This window comes from Heteronotia binoei, chromosome 8 (assembly GCF_032191835.1).
Source record: "Heteronotia binoei isolate CCM8104 ecotype False Entrance Well chromosome 8, APGP_CSIRO_Hbin_v1, whole genome shotgun sequence".
NCBI lineage: Eukaryota > Metazoa > Chordata > Lepidosauria > Squamata > Gekkonidae > Heteronotia > Heteronotia binoei.
The window spans coordinates 49,990,452-50,007,231 of record NC_083230.1 but is presented as its reverse complement, the minus strand read 5'-3'; the positions used below and the strand labels follow the sequence as shown (position 1 = coordinate 50,007,231).

General features: G+C 42.8%; 1 protein-coding gene across 3 annotated transcripts in view; it reads left to right on the top strand.

Moving 5' to 3' along the window:
- PTPRB (protein tyrosine phosphatase receptor type B) overlaps nucleotides 1–16,780 on the top strand; it is a 108,917-nt gene that overhangs the window by 19,475 nt on the left and 72,662 nt on the right. For 2 of the 3 annotated variants that reach the window (XM_060245065.1, XM_060245067.1), the window contains exons 4-7: nucleotides 4,985–5,261; nucleotides 11,013–11,291; nucleotides 11,929–12,186; nucleotides 14,923–15,186. In XM_060245065.1, the coding sequence (XP_060101048.1) occupies nucleotides 4,985–5,261; nucleotides 11,013–11,291; nucleotides 11,929–12,186; nucleotides 14,923–15,186 (1,078 nt within the window). Of the gene's footprint in view, nucleotides 1–4,246; nucleotides 4,400–4,984; nucleotides 5,262–11,012; nucleotides 11,292–11,928; nucleotides 12,187–14,922; nucleotides 15,187–16,780 lie in introns of those variants that run through there. The other variant, XM_060245066.1, reaches the window with a different exon arrangement.

The following is a 16,780-nucleotide window of genomic DNA, read 5'->3' as shown; positions in this document are numbered from 1 at the left end:
TTGCAAGTTAAAGATAAAGGTAGTCCCCTGTGCAAGCACCAGTCATTTTCGACTCTGGGGTGACACTGCTTTCACATTTTCACGGCAAATAAAAATGTCTATAGGGTGGTTTGCCATTGCCTTCCCCAGTCATCTACACTTTCCCCCCAGCAAGCTGGGGACTCATTTTACTGAGCTAGGAAGGATGGAAGGCTGAGTCAACCTGGAGCCAGCTACCTGAACCAGCTTCCTCTGGGATCAACTCAGGTCATGACCAGAGGGCTCCGACAGCAGTATGCAGCTTTACCTCTCTGTGCCACGGGGCTCTTCAATTTGCAAGTTACTTAAAAGGAAAAAGGGGAAATCAGCCTGCTCAATATCCTTAGCACACATACAATCTTGGAGAGGGGATCTGAGAGTAGTGATTGCCAAATTATTCCCCACTTCCTGCAGTCCCCCACTTTGACAACTATTAGCCACAGTAACTCAATTAAACCTCCAGTTTAATTTTTAAAATTTATTTATTTATGTATTTTTATACTGCCGTCCCCTGGAGGGCTCAAGGACATCGTTAAAAACACAGTTTCACAAGCAAATATAAAATTAATCTAAAACCCATTTAAATTAAATCTTGAGGACATTCTGATGGTGTAAGTAAATTATTATTAATTATTAATTCCTCTGTGGGGGGGGGGGAATTAGGGTCACATATGAATGTAAACCATTACTATTCTTGACCATAGCCCTGGTGGAACATCTCTATTTTACAAGCCATGCAGAACTGTCTCAAGTCCCACAGGGCACAGATGTCACCAGATAGAGTTCCACCAGGCAGAAGCCAGGGCCAAGAACACTCTGGCTCTGCTTGAGGATAGCCAGATGTCCTTTGGACCGGGGACCACCATTAGATTCTGATCTGCCAACTGCAAGGCTCTCTGAGGGTTATACCAGCAGAGGTGGTTCCACGGGTACACTGGACGTAGACCATGCAGGGCTTCAGAGGTCAAACCCAGAACTTTGAAGTGGATCTGGCACTCAACTTAGAGCCAATGAAGCTGGTAAAACACTGGTTGGATATGTGCTGTTGTTAGGGTACCCATAAGCACCTGCATTGCTGCATTTTGGACAAGCTGTAATTTCTATGTCAGCTTCAAAGGTAGTCCCACGTAGAGCGAGTCACAGTAATTCAACCCAGGGATGACCAGCAGTGGCGTCACTAGGGTGGGTTGCACCCTGGGGCCAAGTACCCTGGGGTGTAACTGATTCAAGTCACCCCCCCCCCCGGCCCTGCACCCAGGGGACACTGACTCACCCAGGTAGCACACCCACGTGTCCCTGTACAGATCAGCAGGAGGAGGCTCCCCAACGGGAGACCCCATCGCTGGCCAGCCTCGATTGAGCCAATCGCAGCTGCCGCCACTGGGCCAGAAGTGGCGCCCGCGAAGCTAAAGCAGGCCCGGCAGCCCGGGTCTCCCCCAACTCGCGCCACATGGCGCGCTGCTCTGGGAAGCGGGCAGCCAATGGAACAGGCTGAGACCGAGCCGGGCCGTCCGAGCCGCCTTCCCACTGGCCGCCTCCTTAATAGAAGGGCGGGGAGAGCCCGCAGGAGGGAGGGAGCTCTGGGGGGAGGGCCAATGGCCCCCTTGGCCCCGCCCTAGTGACGCCGCTGATGACCAGGATCCCATGGGATTTTAAAGGATGTGTGGCAACATTACCATGTATAATGTTCTGCTTGATGTTATAAAATAGAGGTTTCACTGAATACAGGGCCAGCCCTGCCACTAGGCAAAATAGACAATTGCCTAGACCGCTGGCCTTCTTGGTGTGCCAGATTGGGTGCCCCCCACATGACTTGGTGGTGTGCCCAGCCTGGCCATCTCTCCAAGTTCCCCCTGTGCTCACGGGGAGGTGCAGGCAGTGGGGCATTTTCCCTGCTTTTGCAACCCAGGGGTGCAAAAGCAGGAAAAGGATCAGAGACTCCAAGAGGCACAGGTGGTAGGGCAACCCCTTCTCTGGGTTGAAAAGGGGTTTAAAGTTTTAAACCCCTTCTGTAGCATCACATCGCATCAGCAGCATGATCCCCCCATTCTAACCTATGGGCTCATAGAATAGAATGGAGTCCATTCTGTCCTGTGGGCCCATATAGAATGGAGGGATCAAGCCACCATTGTAGTATGACCCCAGAAGAGGGGTTTAAAGTTTAAAACTCCTTCTGTAGTGTTGCATCGGCAGCCTGATCCCTCCATTTTATCCTATGGACCCATAGGAATCCATTCTATCTTATGAGACCATTCTATCCTATGGGCCTATAGCAGAGAATAAGGGCCCAAAGGATAGAATGGAGGGATCAGGCCACTGCTGTGGCACAACCCCAGAGAAGGGGTTTAAAGTTTAAAACCCCGTCTGTAGCATTGCACTGCATTGGCAGCCCATCCCTCCATTCTATCCTATGCGCCCGAATGATAGAATGGAGGGACCGGGTCGCCACTGCAGCACACTACAGAAAGGGTTTTAAACTTTAAATCCCTTCTCTGGGGTGATGCCACAGTGGCAGCCTGATCTCTTCAGTCTATCCTATGGGCCCACAGGATAGAATGGAGAGATCTGTCTGCAGTGAGAAGGTGGGGGGCATAAGTAGTTAGTCTTGCCAAAGAGTCCAGGGCCAGCCCTGACTGAATGGAATGTAAGGAGAAAATAATCCTTATATTGATTGTTGGTTTATTCCTGCTAAAATAGTAGAGGAAATTCACATTTCCTGTTTAAAAAAGGAAGAGCTGAAGATGTTTCTAGAAAAATTGATTGCTGTATCTCAGTTTTGCAAGGGCACTTAAGGGCTTGCTTGCATGGTCCAGGCAGTTGTTGAGGATGGAGTTGTTCAATTTTGTCATCTGTTGCTTCATCAAACATGATGCCAGATCAGTCTCAATTCCAGAGTGGTCACTGTATTAGTCTGATGTGGAGAAATCAAACAGAAGTCCAGTGGAAGCCTAACATATATCTGAGTAGGCTTTTGTAAGTTAGAGCTTTGTTTATCAGATGCATGAAGTCCACAGGAGATACATATATAAAGTTATAAACCATGGGATAGTGGTGTGGCTTGCAACTTTTAAATATAAATATATTTCCTGTGGATGTACACTGCCTGCATTTGATGAAGTGAGCTCTGAGGCAGGAAAGCTGAATGTTAATTTGTATATTTTAATTTATTAGCACCCTTGGTGACCCTATGAGGGCAGAAGGCTGAGGTGAAAATCTTAAAATGTATCATTGTCATAATCAGCAGCAACTTATTTGCATATTAGGCCACACCCCTGTCATCACCATCGTTTTGCATGGGGCTTTTTTGTAGAAGCCCAGTGGGAACGCATTTGCATATTAGGCTACACCCCCTAACATCATCGTTAAACACAGGGCTTTTGGTAGGAAAAAACCCAGCAGGAACTCATTTGCATATTAGGCCACACCCGACACCAAGCCAGTCGGAACTGCGTTCCTGCTAAAAAAAAAAGCCCTGGTTGCAAGTACCTGGGAGTAGGACAGGGATGGGATGGGGAAGGAACGCCTGAGCCGGTGCGGGGGGGGGGGGGTCCCTCGTCACCGACTGACTTCGCCGTGGACTTGAGCGCGGGTCACACGCATCCCAAACTGTGATCCTCCAAGCAGAGGTCTCGGCGCTTCGGGGGCGAAGGAGAGAGAGCAGAGGCTCTGCTGGGCAAGCCGTCTGGAGGAGCCTGGCGGAGGCAAGAGTGACCTGAGACGGTCGACATAGGACATTCCAGGGAGCGAAGAAATGCCTGAAGGGAATCATCTCCCAGCGTCAGAAATAGCCCCGGGCAAGAGCTCCAGACGAGGGAGGGCCCGAGGAAGGAAGAGGGGTGGAGTGCGCCGGAGGAAGAGCTGCAGCCTGAGAACGAGGCGCTGCGAGGCGAGGGGCGCGGGAGGGGGCGCGGGGAGCCCAAAGCCCGAGGAGAGCGGCAAAGGCGGGGGGGGGGCTCCTCGGGGAGAAAGCCCACCTCGCTCGAAAGGACGCGGCAACAGACCCTGCAGCGGCTGGCGAGGGCCGGGTCGGGTCGCTCAGAATGGCTGCATGGGAAGAGCCGCGGGCCGCCACCTCTCGCCGCCGCCTCCTGGGCTGCTGCTCCTCGGCGCGCCCTGCCCGAAGGAAACCTCAAGGAGCCTCCTGAGCGCTTGCAAGCCAAGCGCTGGCCAGCAGGGGGCCGCCGCGGGCTGAGACCCTCAGTCTTGCCTCGCCGGGCTGGCGGCGGGCGGGGGGGGGGGCGAGGAAGCCAGGCGCCGTCGTGGGGGCAAAAGGCGCTTCCTCGCCCCGGTGCGCAGCCTGCCTTGCAGATCCCAACGGATGGCAAGGCTGAGATGTGGAGCGGGAGTCTCCTGGTGGATTCTCGCGCTGGCCCTTCTCAAGGTGGGTGACGCTGGCCGAACGAGAGATGGGGCGCCCTGGGAGGGTGGCTTTAGACACTGACGCCCTCCTCACTCCCCGACCTGCCTTCATTTGGCTGGCCGCACCACTTTCAGGATGCTCGCGTCTGGCTCCGTCGGGGGCTTCTCGAAAGGGCTTAGTCAGCCGTTTCAGGGGCATTCTTCAGACGGCAGCCGTCCACATGTGCATCAGTCCCGTTTCCCATCCTTTAACCTTTCTGTCCTCTTCAAGATGTTAAAGGAATAGAGAGGTTTCCCCCTTGGTTCTTTCCATTTCATCATGAAGCGAAAGGGGGCGGTGGGGGGGCTGGGGATTGTGCCTAAACAGTAAAAGTGTGGCAGATGAATTCATCCCGAGCATACGCCAGAGAGTTGAGTTTGCTTCGGTCATTTCATATTCAAGGAAATCACCTCGATCAAATTCGGTAGGATTTACTCTTTCTAGATCGCATAAATCTTACTCCAAATCAGGGGGTGTAAGATTAAGATACAAGAGTCTAAAAGGAAAAGAGGAATGGTTTAAACTGGTCAGGCTATTCATTGTATGCTGTTTCTGATCCCTCCGCAGAGTGGTCTATCAGCTCCAGTAAAATGCACCATCAACCAGACAGAGTGGAAGGTCTCCAGCCGGTCAATCTATCTCAGGTGGAGAAGTCTTGGAAATCCCTGTAACTTCAGCGTAACTTGCAGCTCATACAATGCCTTATGCAGAGCTTGCCAGCCCATCCAGAAACCCAATGGCACTTATGAATGTGATTACAATGGTCTGGAAGCAGGGACTTCGTACTCTCTCTGGATTGTCTCTCTGTCTGATGGTGAAGCCAGCAACATCACATTGCAAACAGGTAGGAATGGCAAGAGCCAGGCAGATGCCTGTTTGGGGGGCATTTTGGGCATACAGGATCTGTGGTCCTTTTTATCTCTGTGTTATTTATCCTGATTTGTTATGATGGTGTCAAATGAAAATATATGGAGATAACAGTTAGTGATGATTAGATGTTGGGTGCAGAATTATATCCACATTCTTTTGCTAATAATACTCGCCTTCAGAAGGGGGGGATCCTCTAGGGGTTTGTTGTTGTTGTTTGTAGCAGGGAATTATTAACCCAGATTATTTTAAAAGGATGTGATTTGTAATTTCCATTTGAAATGAAAACCTGAGAATTATTTTAATTGCTTTTTAAAAAACAGTTTAGGTCCAGAGTTCCTAATTACTTCAATCACAACCTTTTCAATAAGCAAATGATGCTTAGGTCAGGTGTCCTCACTCTGATGTTGTTATCTGTCCTGCCTTTACTCTTTAATGTTTGGGTATTGTTTGCTGGAGAGACTTTAGTACAAAATGATATGATTTTTTTTTCCAAACTATTACAATAACATTTGGAAACGAGGAACTGGCCATGCTTCCTACAGGTGCACAGGTAAGATTGCTCTTGAAAACTAGTGTGCAAAGAGCAGGTGTCCCTGTACTGCTACAAGGAAACACAGGTGGCCATAAATATATTTCAACAGCCTTTCATTGCTAATATAATTGCCATATACAAATATTGAACAAATATTCCATTACGGTATATTACTTTTAAAAATCCGCTTTATATTAGGAATGTATGGAAGCTGAATATTTTGAAGTGACACTTTCTTAGTGTTTATGATACATGTATATTAAACTAGCCTCCAAGGCATTATATATGCAATATTAATAATTGAGCAAAAAAAGCTATGCTAAGTAGCTGTACTCAAAAGTAAGTTTCATGTCTAGTGGGGCTTAGTGCCAGAAAACTGACTTTAGGATTGCAGCCTAACAAGACAGTCCTTAGCAAAATTACACTTGTCTAAATCAGGTGAAGTTTATCGGCTTCAAAGGGTGTAACTCTGTTTATGATTATACTGTACTTGTACTAATTTTTTAGAACTGAAAGAACCAAATTGTAGGTTTTCTAACTAGCAACTCTGTCTTCTGTTGCTAGTTAAACAACTCTTGGAGGTTGAAAATGAATAATGCACAACATTATTGTAGAACAAATGGCAATCTGTAAATCAGATTTCTATGCTTGTTAGAAAGTGTATTCTGTAAAATGACAAGGTAATTGAATGAAGGGGACAAACCTGTTGGTGATACCACTTTGTCTGTTGGAAGCAAAGAGTTTAAATGTGAAAAGTAGATAATGTTTGAGTCTATATGTCTTTCATAGTTTATAAAAATATAATTCCCAGATTAAATAATTTTTATTCCGTAAATGCTATCCACTTGTATGTGATGCATAAAGACTGGAACATAAACCCAGTTTAATTTAATGTAATGAAATGGCAAATAGCATGGTTGACTAAAAGAAAATGGTAATGCCTAGTGCTGTAAGGAGGTTTTTGTTCCTATATTCCTTTACCTGTATCCACAAACAGCATCCTTTTCACTAAATATGCGCTCACTCTCTGCTGATCTTTGCAAAATCTTTTTGCTTTAAAGGCAAGGATTCTCACTAATTTAAATTATATATGAAATTCCCTTCTCTTAGCAGGTAGTGATTACAGGTATGGACAATAATACAGAGTAAACAAACAGCTTTTTTGAAAGTTGGCTTTTTAAAAAAAGGTGAATCAAATGTTTAGCAGAATTGTTTACACCGACATGTATTCTAGTACTGGAGTTGTATAATAAAAGAAGCATTTCTGCATGAGCATTTAGAGTTCATCTTAAAAAGTATGTGTGTGTATATATAGTAGATGGACACACAGGCAGACACAATGTAGCTCTTATTAAAAGCAAATATGTTTTGACTGCAGCCAATCATTTAGAAATCTGAAAATTAGAGACTCACTTCCTAAAATGCATAAAGCTGCTATGAAGGTATTGCTGGGTATGGGGTGGACACTGAAATAATAATTTATAAAATTAATTAACAGTACTACTAATAAAGTGACAATGCAGGCAAATGATGTATCTTATTTGAATCTTACATAAAGAACAGTTTCTCAATGCTTCTCCAAGACTAACTTCTTAATGAAATCTCAAGTTCTGTAGCCAATAATTAATAGAGTACTGTAAAATATTATAATTAAAATATTTTATTTCTATGATATATCAGTATTGGACAGTCACCAATCAAGGACTTTATAACAATGTAAATGGTTTTTTAAGTGTTTGTTTCCAGCCAGGGCTTTTCAGGCCAGGCACTTCCCAAGCTCATTGTTCCTTTGTTCTAGCGGATGTACAGAGGATTGAGTGTTTTGTGTTCTGGGCTAGATAGATTAGATAAAGTCTGAATTTCTGAACTTCGCCTTCTAGGCACGCAACCTTTTAATTTGCTTTAAGATTTGTGTCCCATCTCTGTTACTTTTGTTAAATTGTTTGTTTGTTTCAGGGCATGATCCAGCCAGAAGCACTCTGAAATACTGCTTTTAGCTTGGCAGTACAAATTTCTGAATGCAACGTTTCCATGATTCCAGATGTACTAAGTATTGAATTTAAATGTTACTAGACCATGCCCTTAAGAACTGGATTGTAGTCAAACAATCAGGGCACAACCAACAACAAAAAACTGTGGAAAAATAACAAAACATTATTGAAAAATACTTCAAAATTGTAATAGAGAATTAAACACTTCATTTTCACACACTTTCACATATCATTACATATAACAGCATATTATGAAAAATGCAAAGTATAAAATACAAGGAATAAATATTCAAAAGTGCTTGCAGTTAGTCCATATCCAGTTTGAAATCCTTGAAAACTATTCATTAAAGTGCCAGTGTCCAATGTGTTGCAGTTGCAGATAATTCTTGTTCTTCAGCAAAGAATTTATGATGTTAAGACATTGCTTTAAACTTCCTTTCTTTAAAGACGTTTATTATATAGTGGAAGGTCATAAGCCTCTAACAGTAAAGCTTGTAATACTGTTTCAAACGTCTTCATCTGAGAGACATGTTCCACTTATCTGTAACCAACACAATAAATCATTCTAACACATCTTTCAACACTAAATGCAACTCATACAAATCAACCAGGACATCATAACTCACCAGCTTCCAGCATGCCACATTCCTGTTATACTAGCTCTGGAGAAAACCTCAAAGGATCCTCCCTCACAATCTACTTTTATCTTTACAAATTGGAAACAGCTGCTACAACTTTTAAAGGGATAAATCCAGGGCTGAATTCAAACCTATAGGTTCCAATGCATTCAACTTGAAAATCAGGGCTGCTTCTACAACTGGAATGAAAATCAAGTTGAGACATCTTAGTTTTTATTTGTCACGGAACGTGGTGTATGTGGTTCTGGGTGGCTGTCCAAGAATTTACATAGGCAATACTACTAGACAAATAAGGGACCGGATCCTTGAGCACCCGTGTCGGGTTCGTCTCAAAAACGTGGAGGCTCCTTTAACGGAACATTATGTATCTGTTAATCATACTGATAGGGATATGAGGTTTTGTGTCTTATATAAATATCAAGGGATCAACAAAACTCAGAATGAAATTCAAAGGATATTACACAGGGAAGAAGCAGCCCTGATTTTCAAGTTGAATGCATTGGAACCTATAGGTTTGAATTCAGCCCTGGATTTATCTTGCTTTTTATAATATAGAGCTAATTTGGCAAACATTTTCCAGTATTGTTTAGAGTAAGGGATATTTAATAATTAGGCTTGGGTTTCCTGCCCTCATGTTAGTAATGTCGCTTTAAAAGTTGTACCAGCTGTTTCCAATTTGTAAAGATAAAAGTAAATTGTGAGGGAGGATCCTTGAGGTTTTCTCCAGAGCTAGTATAACAGGAATGTGGCATGCTGGAAGCTGATGAGTTATGATGCCCTGGTTGATTTGTATGAGTTGCATTTAGTGTTGAAAGATGTGTTAGAATGATTTATTGTGTTGGTTACAGATAAGTGGAACATGTCTCTCAAATGAAGACATTTGAAACAGTATTACAAGCTTTACTGTTAGAGGCTTATGACCTTCCACTATATAATAAACGTCTTTAAACAAAGGAAGTTTAAAGCAACGTCTTAACGTCATAAATTCTTTGCTGAAGAACAAGAATTATCTGCAATTGAAACACATTGGACACTGGCACTTTAATGAATAGTTTTCAAGGATTTCAAACTGGATATGGACTAACTGCAAGCACTTTTGAATATTTATTCCTTGTACTTTATACTTTGCATTTTTGATAATATGCTGTTATATGTAATGATATGTGAAAGTGTGTGAAGTTGAAGTCTCTATTACAATTTTGAAGTATTTTTCATTAATTTTTCGTTATTTTTCTACAGTTTTTTGTTGTTGGTTGAGTAATTCTCTGTGGAACTCTAGGCTTTTCACAAACAACTAGGGCAGGCAACAAAGCTCTTATCAAATGTTAAAGCTCTTAGCACCATATAATACTGAAATCAACAAAATTCAGAATCTTGTTCAGGGTTTTAGAAATCATGGCCTTGACCTGAGGTAAGAACACACACACAAAAAAGATATTGAAGCATTAATGTCACTTTTCTGTTGACCATCCTCTATCAAAGGTAGCAATTGCATTCTATATCCATTGAAATGTCCAGATAAAGGCCAGTGCCTTGTAGATTGCATTGCTCACTCACTCATTGATCTACTTACAAAGTTATAAAAACTGAATGTTTACCGCTAGGTACAAATACAAAAGATGGAGTGTAATCTGTACAGAAGATTTAACATGAGAATGTCCAGAAGGGAGAAAATCCCTTTTTATATAGTGTCAGCTAGCAAGTGTCAGCCAGCTACCCTGGTGCCAAGGAAAAGGGTTAACAAGCTTGGGAGCAGCATGTGCTGCTTTTGGCTGGGTTGTGCTGTTCCCTGAGCAAGTTCTGAGAGGGAAGAGCCCAGATTATCTGAAAGATCAACACACTGCTTCTGACATGTACACTAGGCTGTGCACCCCTGAGCATAATCCCTACATGCGGTACTGGTTTGCTAGCCCACAAGTCCATTTTGTATTGCTTTTTATCTGGGTGGCATCTTTTCCAATGCAGAATGAAAGCATGCCTAAGCATTGTCACCGATGCTTCCAGAGATACTCAGTGTTTGCCATGGCCATGTCAGAAGCAGTATGGGATATCTGCATTTTGCTTGTGGAGCATATCTTCTTAAGTAAGTTTTATCAGAGATTTGTACTCCCATGTTAAAATAAGTATAACAGCAGTTTTCGTAAGCTAGTTGTCCTGCATAAAGTAGCACACCTCAGATTTTGACAGCACTGTGCTCTAGTGATCCCTTGCCTGAAACTCATCTTTCTCTAGTATAGCTATCTCTCCCATCAACACCACAATAATCTTCAGCCCAACGTCTTCTTCCAGTGTCCTCCTCTGTATGGCACTTACCCTTTTTTCTGTACTTCACTTCCATTTGCCATTATTAATCTTTCTTACTCTCCTGTATTCCTCTTATGCTTTCCCAGGTCCCTTTGGCTGTTCCCTAGAGATGTGCTTGACCTCAGCTTTATCTCTCCAGTCCCCACAACACAGAAACATAGACATTTTATTAGTAGTACTTTTCACAGGTTTTAAGTGTAGTTTGCCTTATGGATTTTTCTATCAGTGTTATTTATTTGTTTGTTTGTTTTGGAATACAGATCCTTTGCCACCTGCAAGATTTGAAATAAAAAAAGAAAAAATCTCAACCACCGCCTTACAGGTTTGGTGGAGTCCTTCCTTAGGAAAAGTAGATCAATATGAGCTACAGTTATTTGATTCTACTATCAAAAAAATTCAGGAGAGCCATGTGTCAGGAGGTACTTCAAGAAATGAAGAGACATTTGTTAATCTCATACCTGGCAGCAAATACACTATTTCTATCAGTGCCATTGCTGGATCTAAAAACAGCCCCACCATTGATATCAGTGGTTTTACTGGTAAGATTATTTTCTTTGAGTAATTCATGAAAAGAATTGTTGTTTCAACCAAGAGAATAATGTCCGCCTTGCCATCAAGCTAGTACAGGACTTGTGCAAGAGCAATACTAGCAGTCCCATTCAAAGAAAGGTATAACTGTTTAAGATTTCCAGACTAAAGAGACATTCTCCTGGAGAAAATGGCTGCTTTGAGGGGTAGAATGTCTGGCATTATATCCTCTTGAAGTTGCTCCCCTCTCTAAATCCACCTTTTTAGGCTCCACCTCCAAATCTCCAGGGCTTTCCTGGTCCAGAGTTGTCAGCCCTGCCTGATATGAAGTTGGAAGCCCATAATAGGTAGCATTTACCAAAGCATAAGGTGGGCTGATAAGCAGACTTGTCTCCCCTCTTTGGACCACAAGGAAGGTAGAATGGAGAAGCTCTGTGTCTCTCTTGATGCGGAAAGGTTTATGTATAGAGATTTTGATTTCTATTTTGAGCCTAAAAAAATGTCTGAAGTTAAATTCAGCTGTCTTTCTTATTTTGTTAAACGCTAGAGTCTTTTGAAGGAGAAAACCAACTTTATGTATTTTCAACAGTTTGTGCAATTTTCTTTATATAATCATTATTTTTCTTATTCCTTTTCTCCTTTTAATAGCTCCTTCTCCAGCAGAAAACATCCAGATCTCTATCCAGATGGAATCAGTCCATGTTTCTTGGTCACCAGGAGTTGGGAATGTGGATCAATACAGACTGATTTTGCTGGACAAAGGCAATCAACTTCAACAAAATGGCCTAGAGAAACATATTTTGTCTTACAATTTTTCAGGACTTACACCAGGACGTCAATATAATCTTACAATCATTACCACGGCTGGAGGACTGGAGAACTACAATTTTAGGCTAATTAGGACTGGTGAGACTTTTACAAATTATTCTTTGTGGCAGAATTATGGCAAACTTTGTTGACATAAATTGCTCTATAGTTCCACTGTAGTACATAAGATTGTAAGAAGTGTGGTTTTCATGGAAAACTGAAAGAGTTTCAGTCTTGAGCATCTTGAAGTTAACAGGAATCAAATAACTCACTTTAATTCATATGCAGTTCTACGAGTGCAAGGGCTGCCTTGTTTACTTATGTAAAGGGAGCAGCTTTTGCATATCAAGGACATAGTAGGCACATTGGAGCTCCATCCACAACAGCAAATTGGTGGATCAGAACAATGGAATATAATAGCAGTTGGCCTATGTTAGACATTCCTCTATCCCTTACTTGGAACTATGAATTCCTAACTATGAATTCTGAACTATGACATTTTTTCTGGCATCTTTATTGACCCTGAGTCCATACGGCTTGAGGAAATTTTAATGTATCTGATGAAGTGTGCATATGGACAAAAGCTTATACCCAGAATTAAACTTTGTTATCTTAAAGGTGCCCTGTTGGTCTTAAAGGTGCCACAGGACTCAAACGGTGTTCTATTACCATCAGCCAGAAATTCATGGGACTGCAAAAACCAGAGGAGGAGGAGAAGAAGAAGATGATGATGATAATGGTGATGATTATATTGGGTTTACATCCCACCCTATACTCTGAATCTCAGAGTTCAGAGCGGTCACAATCTTCTTTACCTTCCCCCCCTCCCACAACAGACACCCTGTGAGGTAGGTGGGGCTGAGAGAGCTCTTACAGCAGCTGCCCTTTCAAGGACAACTCCCATGAGAGCTATGGCTGACCCAAGGCCATTCCTACAGCTGCAAGTGGAGGAGTGGGGAATCAAACCCCGTTCTCCCAGATAAGAGTCCACACACTTAACCACTACACAAACAGAATGAGAGAACAAAGATTCTTTGGGACTTTTAATTACAAACCTGGAACACAACACCTCTGATATCACCATTGTAAGGGGGGGAAATAGGGGTGGTAACATTGACATAATCCTTGGAGACAGCAGAATAGAAAATAAAGAACAGGGAAAGACCATAAAATACAAAGACCGGCAAATAGAGTACCTCTGGGAGAAGAAGGTTACCATTGTGCTAGTTGTCATTGGAGCTCTTGGAACAGTTCTTGTAAGTTCTTGAAACACCTGGACATTCTGGGCATTGAGCAAATAACAGCAACTCAGCTCCACAAGACAGTGTTGCTTAGAACAGCAAGAATCCTGGGAAGATACATCTGCAATTCCCAAGGACTTGACTAGATCTCAAATTGTAGAACACCCATCTATCAGTCTGAACACCCACCTATCTGACTGTGATAAGTAATAATAAGCAGCGCTGGTGCTGAAGAACCCAAACGAGGCTGGCGCCCCAGGCCAGGCACCCCTACTGCCCCTTGCCTCCTCAGCAAGGGCGAGCTCGGTGGCAGCTGCCGTGGGGTTTTCTGGGCTCAGTGTGCACGTGCGCATGCATGCTGGCTCTCCATTCTTCACATCTGCTTGGAAGCACAGATGTGAGGGATGGAGTGATGGAGAGCGAATGGCAAATGTGTGCGCTGAGGCTGGAAGCCATGTGGCAGTTGCCACTGAGCTTGCTATTTCCCTCGCCGAGGAGATGCAGGTGGATGGGAGGGCTTAACCACCGCCCTTCCTCCAGGGCATCACTCCAGGCAGCCACCTCAGGCTGCCTAATGGACATGCAGGCTCTGATAATAAGACTAATATAATTGTTGTCTGTAGTATATCGCCACGTTTAAGACTGAAGTAGATTTATTGCTATATATATATAAACTTTTTTTTAAGTTCCTTTTGTTTGCTTTGAATGCACAGATCAAGGTGCTGTGCATTTATCAGTAATGTGTATCTATATATGGTGATCTATCTCTTGCAAACTATGCAAGGTGTACTGAACAAAGAGTATAGTCTCTGAACTAGAGACAGTAACATGTAAAATGTCCTTTTGCAATATTTGAGAAATTATTAAGGCCAAGTTGATTGTTCTCCAGTTTTGTTTTGGGGCTTAAATGTAGTGGTCTCATTTCCTCTAAATGACATCAGTGAATAGCCAAATCTGATCAACCACATCAGTTTGTGATGCTATTATGATCCCTGAAAAATCCCTTGATCCTGCTTTTTTTGTGACTTTTTGCTACTCTTTACAATTGGGTTGCCAAGTCTTACCCGGCTCCCAGCAGGGGATGTCCCTCGCACATACTTTTTTTGTACGGCATGGTCACCCAGAAGTGATGTCATCATGCCAGGCATGTTGTACAGGGGATGCTCTAGCATTTTGGTTAAAAACTCTATGGCACCATAGAATTTTTTATCCAAATACTAGAGCATCCCCTGCACGATATGCCCAGCACAATGATGTCACTTCCATGTTGGCATCATTGCACCAGGCACATCAGGTGCTGATGGAGCTCTTTGGAGGTGAATATCCCCCCGCCAGCCAGCTGTGTGCCAGGAGATGGGGGGGCCTCCAAACCAGGGGAAACCCCACCCCCAGTGAGAGGCTGGGAACCCTAGTTCACAATTAACCTCTCCCCACAGCTGCTTCAGTTGCCATTTTATCCTTTCTTTTTCATTTATTTTCAAACAATGCCAGCTAAACGGGGATCACATAGTAGATATGATGATTTCATAATAGTAAATACATCTCAGAAATGAGTGTTTTGTCTAATTAAATATATTTCTTCTTTTTTTAACAGCCCCAGCCAAAGTCATAGATTTGGTGGTAGCGAATGATGGCAGCTTGGATTCATTAAAAATTACATGGAAGAGAGCACCAGGGCAGCTTGATTTCTATAATATCACGTTGTCTCATCATGGGTCTGTTAAAGAAAGGAAAACATTACAGCCACATGTCACAGAAGCATACTTCGACAAGTTAATTTCAGGATGCATTTATCAGGTTGATATTCGCACAATCAGTGGAGAATTGTTTGCTGAAAAGACAGCATATGGCAGAACAGGTATGTGTCTAGTCTCATGAAGCCCTTTTAAAATCAAAAGTGTGTTGACCTTGTACATCCAATATATCCAATATTCTTGAGAATAGACAACCTCTTGATTTGTATTCCCTTGAAGTAACCCCCACTGGCCAGTGTACATTTGGCAACCTTCGTATCGAACTCTCTCCTGTGCCCTTTCGATGATCAGGCAAAACTCGATATTAGTTCATCAAGTGCATGGTCCCAGACCCATCTTTATTTATATAATGGGAGTACAAAAATGGGAGACACTTGTAGAAGAGGATAAAAGTGGGGAATGGGTGCTTAAGCTCTCGCACACATAATGACTCTAAATGCAAATACACAGTGGCCAAAAAACCAAGTGCCATCAGGAGGTCCACCTGTGAGGATAGAAGCCCTCCCACTGTGTCCCCCAAGCACAAGTATACAGAGCATCACTGCTCTAGGCAGAGAGTTCCAACAATAAACTGTGGCTAATAGCCACTGATGGACCTCTGCTCATCCCCTCTTGAACCTGTCTATGCTTGTAGCTGCCGCCACCTCCTGTAGCAGTGAATTCCATGTGTTAATCACCCTTTGGGTGAAGAAGTACTTCCTTTTATCAGTTCTAATTCGACTGCTCAGCAATTTCATTGAATGTCCACGAGTCCTCGTATTGTGAGAAAGGGAGAAAAGTACTTCTTTCTCTACTTTCTCTATCCCATGCATAATCGTGTAAACCTCTATCATGTCACCCCTCAATCAATGTTTCTCCAAGCTAAAGAGCCCCAAGCGTTTTAACCTTTCTTCATACGGAAAGTGTTCCAATTCCTTAATCATTCTATAATATCATTTTTGAAGTGCAGTGACCAGAATTATACACAGTACTTCAAATGAGGCTGCACCATCTATTTAAACAGGGGCATTATGATACCGGCTGATTTGTTTTCAGTTCCCTTCCTAATAATTCCCAGCATGGCATTGGCCTTTTTTATTGCAATCACACACTGTCTCGACATTTTCAGTGAGTTATCTACCATAATTCCAAGATCTCTCTCTTGGTCAGTCTCTGCCAGTTCACACCCCATCAACTTTTATTTGTAGCTGGGATTCTCGGCCCCAATGTGCATTACTTTGCACTTGGCCACATTGAACCTCATCTGCCACGTTGACGCCCACTCACCCAGCCTCAGCAGATCCCTTTGGAGTGCCTCACAATCTTCTCTGGTTCTCACTACCCTGAACAATTTAGTGTCATCTGCAAACTTAGCCACGTCACTGCTTACTCCCAACTTCAAATCATTAATGAACAAGTTAAAAAGCATGGGACCCAAATCTAGGCAGCTTTTAAACAAATGTAGAATGTTGCTGAATAGATGGGAGTTAATGGAATAGCAGTTCAGTTTTCATTTCCCAGAAAAAGACAATTCAAAGCCAAAGAATCATTTATGAGTGGTTGTGCATAAATAAATATATAAATACTCTGATCTATTAGACTTAATGAAAAATTATTGTGTAGTTCAAAAGTTGCTTCCTATGTATTTAAACTAAATTAAGAGAATATAAACATATATATGTATAATTGTACTATAATCTAGATTGTGCTTTTATAGCA